Here is a 12,743-nt window from a genome sequence, read left to right as displayed (position 1 = left end):
ACTTATGATTGTAGTAAAAGGACCATGAAAACTAGTGGGTCCCCATTCCTTGCTGTGCGGTTATACTGGAGGGCTGGTGTAAGGTGCCAAATAATCAGTTTCTTTAAAATCGTAATTGACAGTGTGGGTGTATCACCTCTCTGCACCCACCCCAGCATCCCGCAGACACTGAACATACCACGGGGCGGGGAAGCCGCGGGCTCCCGCCGACGCAGGGCTCAATGACCCGGCCACCTTTCCGTCGGGCCGGCCGCTCCGCCGCGCACCACCCCGGGGCTGTCCGCCGAGGATCCCGGGGCTGTCTACCACCTTCCGTCCTGTTCTCCCCCGCGGCAGGTGTCGGCCGGGCCCCGGCGGACACCCCACCCCTCCGTTGGCGACCTAGCCAATCACTCCACCCGCAGCCACGTAACCCCGGTGCTGTCAGAGGTCGGGGATTCGGCTCACCCCCCCATCCTCCTTCCCCTCCCTGGCAGCCGCTGTCCTCGGACACCGTGAGCCCCGATGGCTCATCCCGCTGTAGGGAGTGGGCGCTCCCTGCCCGCCCTGGCCCTGCACTGACCAGCTCGGCCAAAGTTGTGCTGTGGAAAAAGTTGCGTCGGTTTTAGAGCCGGATAGTGTGAGCCGGAGAGCGTGTTTCGGTACCCGGTAAATCCGCTGGCTTCAGAGAAGAGCAGCCCAGTAGCTCAGTACTTCCTTCTGCCGATAAGATCTTCGCCTGCGCTCGTCACGGGTGGCGGTGCCGCCGCCGCTGCCCCACTTGAATTGCTTTCAGGCTCCTCCCGAGGCGAGACGGGGAGCGGGAGAGCGGCGAGGCTGAAGGAGGCGATGCGCGGGGCCGCGCCGCTCTCCCCGGCCTCCCCCCCGCCGCGCAGCCCCGCTCCCTGCGCTGCGGGCAGACCCGGCCGGGCGGCGGAGCTGCGGCTGGCACCGGCATGGGAACCTTAAGGAAAAGGAGAGAAACCCAGTGAGTTGCGCTTTAATTCTCTCGGTCCAGTCCCCCGCTCTCCCGGGACGGACTGCGGTTCGGGGGCAGGTCTGGGGGTCACACGCCGCTGTGCCTGAGAGAGTGAGAAGCCCTCCCGGAGCGGTGCGGACGGGCTCGTTGGGGACGGGCGCGGTGCGCTGGTGCTGTGCTGCTCAGCGGGGGTTTCCGGGGGACGATGGTGCGAGCGGCTGGGTCTCCCTTGGGGGCCGGGTGGGAAAGAGTAGGGAAAGAAGCACGGGAGAGGGTGTGTGAGGGGAGGACGTTGTTTTACCCTTGTGAATACGGGTGTGCCCAGGGCAGGTCGGTCAGCCCTGGCTGGGAAAAACCTCACGTTACGGTCCCGGCGTAGACGGCTGGGCGGCAGGGACGGCGGGGCCTTCACCCGGGCTCCGGTTACCTGCGGCACCGCCGGCGGGGTGCGGAGCGAGGGGCCGGGGCACAAGGCTCCTGCCCACCCTCCTCGCCGGGGAACACCACCTGCCCCGGTGCCACTTGTGGAGCTGGTGATCATTTGTTTGTGGTTTCTTCCCCACCGCCTCATACCGTGCAGTGGAAATGCAGGGTGCTCGTGTCTTGTGTCCCCTCCCCCCCCGCACAGCTTTAATCTATTTTTTATGTCAAGCAGCTGAGGCAAGGGGATCCATTCTAATGAATGACACGTTAGTCCCAGGCGTGTCACCGGCTCAGTTTTGCTTGTCCAGTGCTGCCAAGTTGGCCACAGTGTTATTGCAAACTTTTTTTTGGGTGTGGACTCTTCAGTTTTTTTCTATGCTCTGTTGCCAAGACCTAAAAATAACTTGTGCTGTAACTCCTGCTTCATTACTACTGCATTGCCAAGATCCTATGCCCTGTGTTCAAGAGGCACTGGGATAAAGCTAAGAGAGGGGTTTCAGCTTGTGAAAACAAAACTCTGAAAGCTGAACAGGCCCTTGCTCCTCTCAGATGAGAACAGGAAGTCAGATCACAAAGCTAAGAGGGAAATTTAGAGAAAGGGGGAAGGGAAGAGAACATTCTTTGCATAGCCACTGTTAGCTTAATTATGAGCTGCATGATGGTCACTACTTCTGCAGGGTCTGGCCTGCATCTTCCTGACTTTTTTAACTACGGAGGCCTGGGGTCAGTGTTGGGTTGTGAGTGACATCACGTGTAGTTTCATGGTTTTCTCAGCATTCAAATGAGAAAGAAAAAAGCTTGACTGGGGTGAGGTAAGGTCCAGTCAGTCTTCATAAGGTGTGCGTATTTCCAACTTCATCCAGGAGTGCCTGTATGGGAATGTTTGTGTCTTTCTCTTCCTTTTCTGTATGTGATATGCACACTGGATAAATTTGTCTGCCTTTTTCCCCAGGACTGTTTATTAATGAAGTCTAGTATAGTGTTCAAAGAAAATTTATATGAAAGCTGAAGGTAGCATCTTAAAAATGCAGGAGTCACTTGCTTAGGAAGACTGTGGAGTGTAAATTGTCCCTGAAATAAACCCAAGTTCTATTGAAACAAGTGGTTGTTGCCCTTTTGTGAACTGTGTGGTTATATTCTCAAGTCAGATTTTGAGGTCGTTCCTGTTCTTTGCAGGCAAAAATGTTTCAGCACTTTTCATTGATATAAAAATGTACCTCTTTACTATTTCATGCAGAATTATGAGCATGTATGCAGACAATGAACAGCCTTTACTTCTATCTGTAAACATACACATTCTTGAAATCTAAGATTTTATATGACCAAAATACAAGCCTAAAACTCGATATGGGCTTTATTTTGGTGTCTTTTATCTTTATTATTAAAGACATTAATCCTGCATGCAATTTTAAAACAACTTAGTAAGAAATAATAGTATAGAACAGATGCAAATTAATATGCTTTATTTGATTTGGTTTTAATTGCAAAATACTCCACTGTAATGTTGCACTGATATTTTGTTTACCTAATAGTGATTTTCTAAATAAAACTAATAAAGCTAGTCTGGCATTTTCCAGTGTGTGGTAGTAGATTTCTGCATAACAATATTCCTGTTACGTAGTTTGAGGGGGTTTTATGCTTATGCTGTAATGTAAACATAAGTCCCCAACAAAGAACCAGTACTTCTGAAATTCTTGACATATTATTCAAGGAGACCTATAATTGTGTATTCTACAATCCATATTTAGAAGGGGGAGAGGGGGAAGTCACTTACTGAGCAGTCTCTTTGATGTGCGTATTAAGTGGGAGGGTTAGGTCTTTCAGCACCCTAGCTACAGGGGGATAATAGTCCTTTAAATCGTTCCTCCTTTCCCATGCAGTGTAAAATTTACCACTGGATCTTCTTGTATTTACTTCGCCATTGTGCTTTCTTTTAGGCAACCTGCCCAAGCATGCAGCACAGCCCCTGAATCAGCACTTGAGCTGAAGCAGATCGGTCATTGTCCCAGCATCTCACATCTTACCCAGGTCACAATGGTGCCATTGGGGCACTTGGCCAAAGGGGCCACTTTGGAAGATCTTCTTGAAACCTGCATTCAGTCTTTTGGTGAGTGGCTGGACAATTTTAGAATTTTGTTAATTTGTTACCATTCTGGCTACATTTAGGTCACTTAATAGTGAATTACATTAATTTATTAGTGGAGTAGAAAGGCACAACTGAGAATTTGCTATGCTGTAGGTGACCACATTCTTATAGGTTTGTGAATCTGTTTATGTATATATATGTGTAATATGTGCTAAGAGATTAGAGAGATTAGTGTGACTGCTGCTTTTCCTTGAGAATAAGACAAACACCAGTCATCTGTACTTCTGTGTGTTTTTTTTTTGTTGTTCCTTCAAGTACCAATTTGGTAAACTTTAGCAAGTAATCATTGTATTCACATATTGCAGTAATATTCTCAAAATGTTTGCAAACAGTCTGTTTGTATAAAACATCTTGAAATTAGCAGGGCTATTTTTAAATTAGATGAACGAAATGGCATTGGATTGCTTCTTGCATTATCTGTATGTATTTGAAGTTGCTTCTCTACAAAACAGAAAGAATACAAACAAAAATCCCAGCTGGTATACCTTTTTTAATCTGTCAGTTACCCATCTGTCCTTTTACAATAAGACCTTTAATATATGAACAAGCATGACTGTTCCCTGAGTCCTACATCCCTAGTTTCTTTTTCCAACTTTTTTAATTACTAAATGCGTTTTCTTTTATATTATTAGAATATGTTAGTACTGAAGGCACTCAAAATGATTCTGTATAATTTGCTTGTAAGTAGTTCATCTGTTTGTTAATTGCTGCCTTTCAGCCCTGTAAGCTATTCCCAAACCATATGTGGCAAAGTCCTAGCTGCAGAGTAGTCTTTAGAAAATAAATGTACTTGAAAACCCACTAGGCTCTAAAATAATTAATCTGTAGGTAAATAGTAACATATAGTGGTGATCTAGTGATAAAGCACATAAATGCTGTGTAAACATGTAAACAATGACTAATGTTTCACATTAATTGGAAATTTTTGTGCTTTTTTTTTTTTTTTAAACCAGCATGTGCAGAGAACTGCATGGCTGAGAAAAGCTGATGAAACAAGTAATTGTCAGTAACGTTTTGCTTCTTTTTAGCTCTTTTCTTGTCCATTTAATTATTGTAAAGAACATACTCACTGGACTCTATAAAGCCCCAATTCCTAAAAAAATGTCTATTAAGTTTTGGTTCACTGGGAGTCAGATAAGACATCTAAAGCCTGTGTGAGACCTTCATACAGTTTTAATACTGTGACTACTTGGCCAAAATTAATGTGTCCACATTTTTATGAAAAAAGGTATGATAAATATAAAAATCTAGTAAAATTATTATGGTGATTGATTTCAAGTACTGTGAGTGAAACCCTGAATAGGAGATAATTGTTGGCTTGATTATTTTAATACTTTTTAAATACTCTTTGTATAGCAGCATACAGATGCTTGTGTGTTCTCAGATTCCTGGGCATCCATATGTTATAAGGAATAAGGTGACAAAAGAAAGCAAACACACCTATCTACTTTAGCTATACATGCATGTGAATCTTTCTAAAGGGTTTCTTACCTCGGTTAAGTCCACTAAATAGGGTTTTCTTGAACCTTGACAGGTGGTACACAGGTCTAGCAAAGTGAATTGTAATCTAGCAAACATAATCTTAAACTCGCTGTTGATTATTAGGATCATGGTGTGTGGTGCAGAAGTTTAGAATTGGGCAATTCATAGTAGTGTCTGTATCTGTACATCTTTTCTGACATAATGCATGTTTTCAAGCCATGTTGGAATTTCCCAGTAGAATATTTAAATGAATAGTAAAATACAACTGTTGCAACTATACATAACCTACATAACAAAGTTCTTTAAAGAAGGTTCTTGTAGCTACCAATAAAACCACTGTGCAAAGTTCGTTCACATTGCTGTGCTAATAAAGGAACAGATGGAAAAAACTTTAATCTGGGATTTTGAGGAAGGGTGGAGGTGGGGGAGAAATGTTGGGAAAACCCCATAGTTGCTGAAATATTAGTAGTAAACTGAGTAATCAAACAAGTTTCTTTCCGTGTATGGTACTAATGTAAAGCTATTGCTGTGTAATAGTTCTGTTCAGACTGAGGTTATATCTTCGGTCTCACATTCAGTCTCACATATGCTGACCTATAATATTTTGGATGTTATTTTAGAAATTGGTTATTGTGATCTGAGCAAGCTTTATGTGTGTGCTCTTTCACTCACAAATTTGGTCTTCTTTAGCTTGAATTGAGGAATAATACGCATGTGCTTTAGAGACAGTGAGGGTCATATGAGATACTGTTGAGTCATGTAGATGATCACTACATCTAAGAGATCAGCATTACATCAGTGTTTCAGTAGCATGATGAGGAGGAGGTGCTGAAAGTAGAGGTTTCTTCAAGTTCCATGAAAGTTTGCATCAGGATAGAAGCACAGAATAGTTAGGGTTAGAAAGGATTTTAAAATTGTCTAGTTCCAACCCCCCTGCCATGGGCAGGGACACGTCACACTAGACCATGTCACCCAAGCCTCTGTCCAACCTGGCCTTGAACACTGCCAGTAATGGAGCATTTATCACTTCTTTGGGCAACCTAACCTGTTCCAGTGCCTCACCATCCTCACATTAAAGAGCTTCTTCCTTTTGTCTAGCCTGAACTTTTCTGTGTAAGTGTAAACCCATTACCCCTTATCCTATCACTACAGTCCCTGACAGAGTCCCTCTCTGGCATGCTTGTAGGTCCCCTTCAAATGTTGGAAGGCTGCTATGAATTCTCCATGCAGGATGAGTAAGATGAGTCACTGAATGTTTTGGGTTGGAAGGGACCTTGAAGATCATTTAGTTCCAACTCCCCTGCCATGGGCACAAACATCTTCCAATAGATCAGGTTGCTCCAAGCCCCATTCAGCCTGGCCTTGAACACTTCCAGGGAAGGGACTTCCACAAGTTCTCTTTAAAGACATTATCCTTTGTCCTTTCCCCGTGTGCTGTTGTATAAAGTTCCTCTCTGGCATTCTTGCAGGCCCCCTTTAGGTACTGGAAGACTGCTCTAAGGTCTCTCCAGAACCTTCTCTTCTTCAGGTTGAATAAGCCCAACTCTGGATGTGCTCCTTTTGATGCAGCCCAGCATATGGTTGGCCTTCTGGGCTGCATGCACACAATGCCTAGTGTTGTTAAGCTTCTAATCAACCAACAACCCCAAGACTTTCTCTTCAGGGCTGTTCTCAATCCAGTCTCCTCCCAGCCTATATTTGTGCTTGGAATTGCCCTGACCCAGGTGTAGGACTTTGCACTTGGCCTTGTTGAACTTCATGAGATTTGCATGGGCCCAACTCTTGAGCCTGTCAAGGTTACTCTGGACGGCATCTCTTCTGTACAGCATGTCACCTGCACCACACAGCTTGTCAGTGTTAGCAAGCCTGCTGGGGGTGCACTCGAGCCCCCTGTCCATGTTACCAACAAAGATGTTAAACAGTGCTGGTTCCAATACTGATCCCTGAGGAACACCACTTGCCACTGAACTCCACTTAGACGTTGAGCTGTTGACCACACTCTCTGAGTGTCACTATCCAGCCAATTCCGCATCCACTGAGTGGTCCATTCGTCCAATCCAAGTCTTTCTAATTTAGAGACAATAGCATCAATTTGCTATCTTCCTGCTTTGCCTGTACTAAAGTCCTTAAAGGTTACTTAGAACTACCTAACAAACAATTCCAAGAGTGCGCTTGAAGGTCATGCTTTATACAAACACTTGTGCCTTCCTAAAAACATTTGAGGGTCATTTGAGAGGTGAAAAATCCCTAAGACCTCAGAATTTTAATGTTACAAAAGTATTTCTGTCCTTAACCTTTGAGTGCAAGATCTTTCTCACTAGCCTCTTACATTTGAGTGCTAGAAGCATGTTTACTGTAGCACACAGAAGACCTATGCTTATCCTACAATTCAGGTACTTCAGTTACTGCTAGACAAGATGAGTGTGTTTAATGGAATAAAGGTATCATGAAACATCCTCTTTAAAAGCATGTCACCATGCAGTATCCCTGTGTCTGATTTCTTGTAAGAGACGTAATTAAAGGGCTTTGGGAAAGCAAACAAAACATTTCCCAGCATGTCTGGCATAATTCTATGTGAAAGTTTAACCACAGCAAACTGTTTGCAGTGGAGTTAGTTGCTTATACTCCTATGTCAGTCTTTAATACAAAACCAGAAATTAAAGTTGTAAACCTAAGGCTACTACTTTTCAAAGAAGTTAAAAATCGTAACCTCGAAGATTAGCAGTGTTCTAAATAAAACGTGAACCTAGTTGCAATTTACAACTTCTCATGGTTGTAATGCTCTTGGACAACTAGTTCTAAGAGTAAATTGTCATATAAGTTGTTCTGTGGTGTCTGATCGGTGCTAAACTAGCTGGTTGCCTCCGTGTGTGATAAAGTGAGATGTTTGCAAACAAATCTTAGAAATTCTGGAAAGCACTTCTATACTGATCTGGATGAAAGATGCCATTAATTGTTCTGATAGAAATCAGAAATCTGTCAAAGGTGCCAGTGCTGATTTTCTCTTAGGTGCTAGCTGCCTAAAACTGTACAAGTTAATCATAGTTAACATTTTATAGAATAAAAATTAACTACATTAGCAGAGCTGTCTAGTTATGTGAACAGATAATATTTCTATAGCTAACTCTTTTATAAGTGCCATGCAAAAATATGTGGAGTCTTTGGAATTCTTTGAGAGCCAAGAAAGTATTGCATAAATTTTACAATGAAGCAGGCAAGCTAGAGTTCTCTCATTTAAGAGAACTATAGCCATTTTTTTCCTCTAAACTACAGAAAATTTGAAAATTGTATCAATTTTTCCCCTTTCAGTTATATAGGAAAGCCTACTATACTCTTAACGTAAATACATTTTTCAGTCTGGTTAAAACATGCAATAACTACTAAAACAATCACAGTACAGATACTGAGTTTATCTGTATCCTTTTACCCAATTTACTATATGCCAAATTCTAACATAGAATTCTGACTCAAAAGCAGTTACTTTTTTCAAGGCCTATGCACATCCACAGAAGGCAAATTTGCTCATTTGCTGCTTTCTGTTAGGTTTGCCTGAACAGTCATTTGTTTTATTCTCATGCTCTGCAAACTTGCAGGGTTCCACCCCTCACCCCTGAAGCCTAGGCTGAATGTTGAGGTCTCCAGTCCCAGTTAAAGTTAGTTAAACTTTAGTTTAAGTAAGTAGTTAAAGTTTGTTCATGGTATTGTTCTGTATTAAAATGTTGTTGATCATTGAGTGTTAAGTAATCTGGGTGCAATTTGGTCAAATACAGTGCGGAAACTGTAGTATTGCTTGGCAACAGAAAGTACGTTAATGATCAATTAATGACATTGTGGGAACAGAAGAGTCATTACTGCTTTGGAGAATTCATGACATTGTGGGAACAGAAGAGTAGTTACTGCTCTGGAGAATTCTAAGTGCTGTTTAGCTACCTATTAAAGTTAATTGTGATTGTACCAAAACGAAAATAGATTTCTGTTTTAACCTAATGTCTGTGGAAAAAACTTTTCCAAAGAAAAGAAACTTTACATATCTTTACTTATAATTTTAAAGTTCTATTTAGCTAATTTGACTTCAGTCTTTTCAATAGTTCTTGACTTTGGAAAATTATAAGTAATAAAAAAAAAGAAAACTTAGACTTCTTGCTTTATAAAGCAGTTTCCATTTTACTTACATTTACCACAAGGATATGACAGAAAATTCTACCTTCATATCTCTAAGTATAACTTCAGAAAAACAACATAAGTTTTATTTAACAGTGAAAAAAAAGCTTAGATAGCAATAGAAAATAATTAATTCTCCATTCATGTATGAGTTTAAGTCTTTCTTCACCTCAGTCTTTGTATGAAGTTGAAGCAAGAAATAAGTCACTTGTCCTTTAAGCTTCCCCAGGCATTTTACTTTCTGTGTTAACAGTTTTCATTGTGTGTGCTTTAGTGTGAAGTCTTTCAGTGCTTTGCTGTGTGTTGCCAAGTGTAGAGACATATGTTTGCATTGTTTTCTTAAAAGTCTGAAGAAGGGATTTCCTTAGACTGTTACATAGTTCCCTGTATCTTTATGTTACGCAGGACAGGCTGGAGATTAAAAGCTAAGATAGCTTTCTAAACATGATACCACCTTTTTCCCCCTATTTCTGAGATAAGAAGGTGCAAGTGCAAAAGCTGGCAAAAGGCAAAGGTAAGAGAGTACCTGCTGGGAGCTGTTAAGATTTTATTGGAGATGACTTCAGGAATCTCCAAACACTGCAGTTTTAAAACTCAAATATATATAGAAGTTATGTTAAGAAAAATTCAGTGCCCTGTGCCACCTCTAGTGTGATGGAAGATCATTAGGAGAGAATATGGGTTTTTTGAGATGTGGAACTCCTTTGGCAGAGAACAGCAGTGTGAGGTGTCAGGAGCTTCTTTTCTTTTTTAACCTTCACTTTTTTTTTGGAAAAAGATTCACCTTCAAAATACTCACTTTGGGTGTGGGTGAGATGGTCTTCCCCTCTTGTTCAGGAGAACCAGTTACGTCGATGTTGAACTCCAGTATGAAGTGTTTTAAAAAAGTATTAAAAATGTAAGTACTTGTTTAGGTTGGGTAATAGAAAATAATCAGATACCTTTATTAGTAATATTAAGGAATGCCTTGCAACAGTACTTAGGAGGCATAAGATTCTGCTCTGCAGTGGGCCAGCTGGTACAGTGGGACCAATAAAGCTTACACTTGAACACATGTAGAATTATTTCTCTGATGAATATTTGGCCTATTGCAGCTGGCTTCAATCACCAATTGGGAAGTTTCTGTGTGTAGATATTTGATAATGCTACCTGCTGATTAGGTATATTTGAAGTGGGGCATGAAGCTGTGGGGTTTTTCTGAAACTTTGGTTCTTTTAGTCCATGGTGAGCAAGAGGTCTTTTAGTCTAAGAATGAACTGCTGTGGTTTAACTTCAGTCATCAGCCAAGCACCACACAGATGCTCACTTACCCCCCACCTCAGTGGGAAGGGGGAGAGAACTGAAGGGTAAAAATGAGAAAATTTGTGGGTTGAGATAAAGGCAGTTTAATAAGTTAAAGGAGAAAAAAAACCAAAAACAAACCACCAAACCAAACAACCAAAACCCAAGCAAAACCAAGAAAAATATGTGATGTAAACAACCCTTATTGCTCATCCCCAGACCACAGATGCTTAGCCAGTTCCCGAGCAACAGCAGCCTGGGCAAATTTCCACCCATTTTTTATTGCTGGGCATGACAGTGTATGATGTGGAGTATCCCTTTGATCAGTTGGGATCAGCTGTCCTGGCTGTGTCCCCTCCCAGTTTCTTGCCCACCTTCAGCCTACTTGCTGGTGAAGCAGTATGGGAAGGCATGCCCCACCTCCTGCATTAGAAGCTAGTTTTCCAGAGAGTCTGTAAACACTAATTCCAGAAATATATCTAGAAGTTAGAGGAAAGACTAGGAAGTTTAGGTATGTAAGGGAGGGAAGCCTGAAACAGTAAGTCAGAAACATTAGAGCAGGAGTCATACTGGAGTATTCATCAGTAATGAAAATTAAGGCCAGGAACTGGGATCTAAGCAATCTTCAACATCAGCATCTCTGAGAGGAAAGCAGCTTGATGTCTGCCAGTTGTTACAGTTTCAACCTTCGGATAGGTTGGATCTTTTGACTGGCTGCCCCAGGATCGATCATGCAGTTAGAAGCTTATAAAACACTGCAGTTGTGGGATGACTAAGTGCTAAGCATGCAGCTGGGTTCGGTGGTCAGTTGTGATAGCAGCCTTAGAAGTTTCAGATTCTGTTCTGGGAGTCTTCTTTGTTTTGTCCATCAATACTTATGCCAGCACAGCTGTGTTGCCAGGCATTACACTTGAATTATTCAAGAGTTGCCTGCAGCTCAAAAGCTGCATGTGGCTTCAGTATCATTATTTCAAGCATTGTAAAAGTCTTGAACTCCCAAATTATGTTTTGTAGGCTTTGGAGAAAAAGACTATTTGATTAAAAAGTTCTAATCTAAATTTGCTAAAATAAATATTTTAAACATGCTGTAGAACAATGTATGGGGGGGTGTGTGGTAACTTTTTGTCTTGTTCTATGTACTTGATCTGAATTTCCAAGGCTAATGGAGTGCTTTCCACCCACATTTAATCTGGTTTCTCTCGAAGTACATTTTAATTTCTGAAAATCATCCCATCTCCTCTTGACAAGAGCTTTTATCTTCTTGTTTTCATTTTAAAGAATTACCCACCCAGAGCTCTTTCTGCAAGATGTAGTTTTCCAAAAAGCTGTTTTTGAGAGAGGGTAATGGCTTTTTCCCTTGAGGTTTTTCTCCCCTAATGTTCCCTACCCTCATACTGAGCAATGTTATTATCCTTTTGAATGCATATTAGGCTCACTTGTGAGTCTTGGATATATATTTGCATTGTTTATGAATATTTGGAAGAGCAGTAGTGGGTTCCCCTGCCCTCCTTTCTGCAGGAAGTTTGAAGGGGGAAGTAAACCTGAAGAAGTGTCCAGTTTAGTTTCTTCCAACATCTGTGTTTACTTGGCTTGTTTAGCATTCAATGGGTGCAGGCACTGATCACAAAGTAGAATGATTCTCTGGAATATACCGATTTGTTCTCATTTTATCTTTGGAGTTTCCACTCCTAAGACCAAATACTTGTGTAAATGAATTTATGTATGACTTGCTTAATAGTTGCAGGCATGTATGGATGGTAAGACTATTTATTTATTAAAAAAGGCAAAAAACCCCAACTTTAGCACAATTCCCTGAATATTTTTGTGCTTTCTGCTAAACATTATAGCTTTCTTGTTGCATGAAGGAGAAAACCACCATCCTGCATAGAATTAAATGTAAGCTGGAGAGCTCAAGATTCCACCTGCTTTCTGCTGCAGCTAAAATTAAAACAATCATTCTTTTACCTAATTAGTACCTCATCTTTGTAAGGACATTGTAATTAAGTTATGTTATTTCTGAAAGATGTTAAGCTCTTAAAATGATTATTTAAAATAAAGAAAAATTCACTAAGGATATGCGCAAAGATCTGCATTTGGGGTAATCAGTTGTAAAAATGGTAAAGTCTTTGTTATACAGCATTTCTGCAGAAAAGTATCTCAATGTGAAGATTAATTTTAAAACTGAAAATGGTTTAATAATAGTGTGCCTTTGCAGAAGCTCTAAGACAATTTCATGCATAGAGGGATGTGTGTGCCTAATATTTTTTTTATATTTATACATTATATATGTGC

At 41.4% G+C, this 12,743-nt stretch overlaps 1 protein-coding gene across 1 annotated transcript in view; it reads left to right on the top strand.

The window, feature by feature from the left end:
• Positions 1-909: 909 nt before the first annotated feature.
• RASGRP1 (RAS guanyl releasing protein 1) overlaps positions 910-12,743 on the top strand; it is a 41,948-nt gene continuing 30,114 nt past the window's right edge. Inside the window, exons 1-2 of the mRNA XM_005149280.3 lie at positions 910-967; positions 3,319-3,488. Of these exons, the coding sequence (XP_005149337.1) occupies positions 936-967; positions 3,319-3,488 (202 nt within the window). The 5' untranslated portion in view covers positions 910-935. The remainder of the gene's footprint in view (positions 968-3,318; positions 3,489-12,743) is intronic.

This window comes from Melopsittacus undulatus, chromosome 4, assembly GCF_012275295.1.
Source record: "Melopsittacus undulatus isolate bMelUnd1 chromosome 4, bMelUnd1.mat.Z, whole genome shotgun sequence".
In the NCBI taxonomy this organism is placed as follows: domain Eukaryota; kingdom Metazoa; phylum Chordata; class Aves; order Psittaciformes; family Psittaculidae; genus Melopsittacus; species Melopsittacus undulatus.
This window is presented reverse-complemented; position numbering and strand designations above follow the sequence as displayed.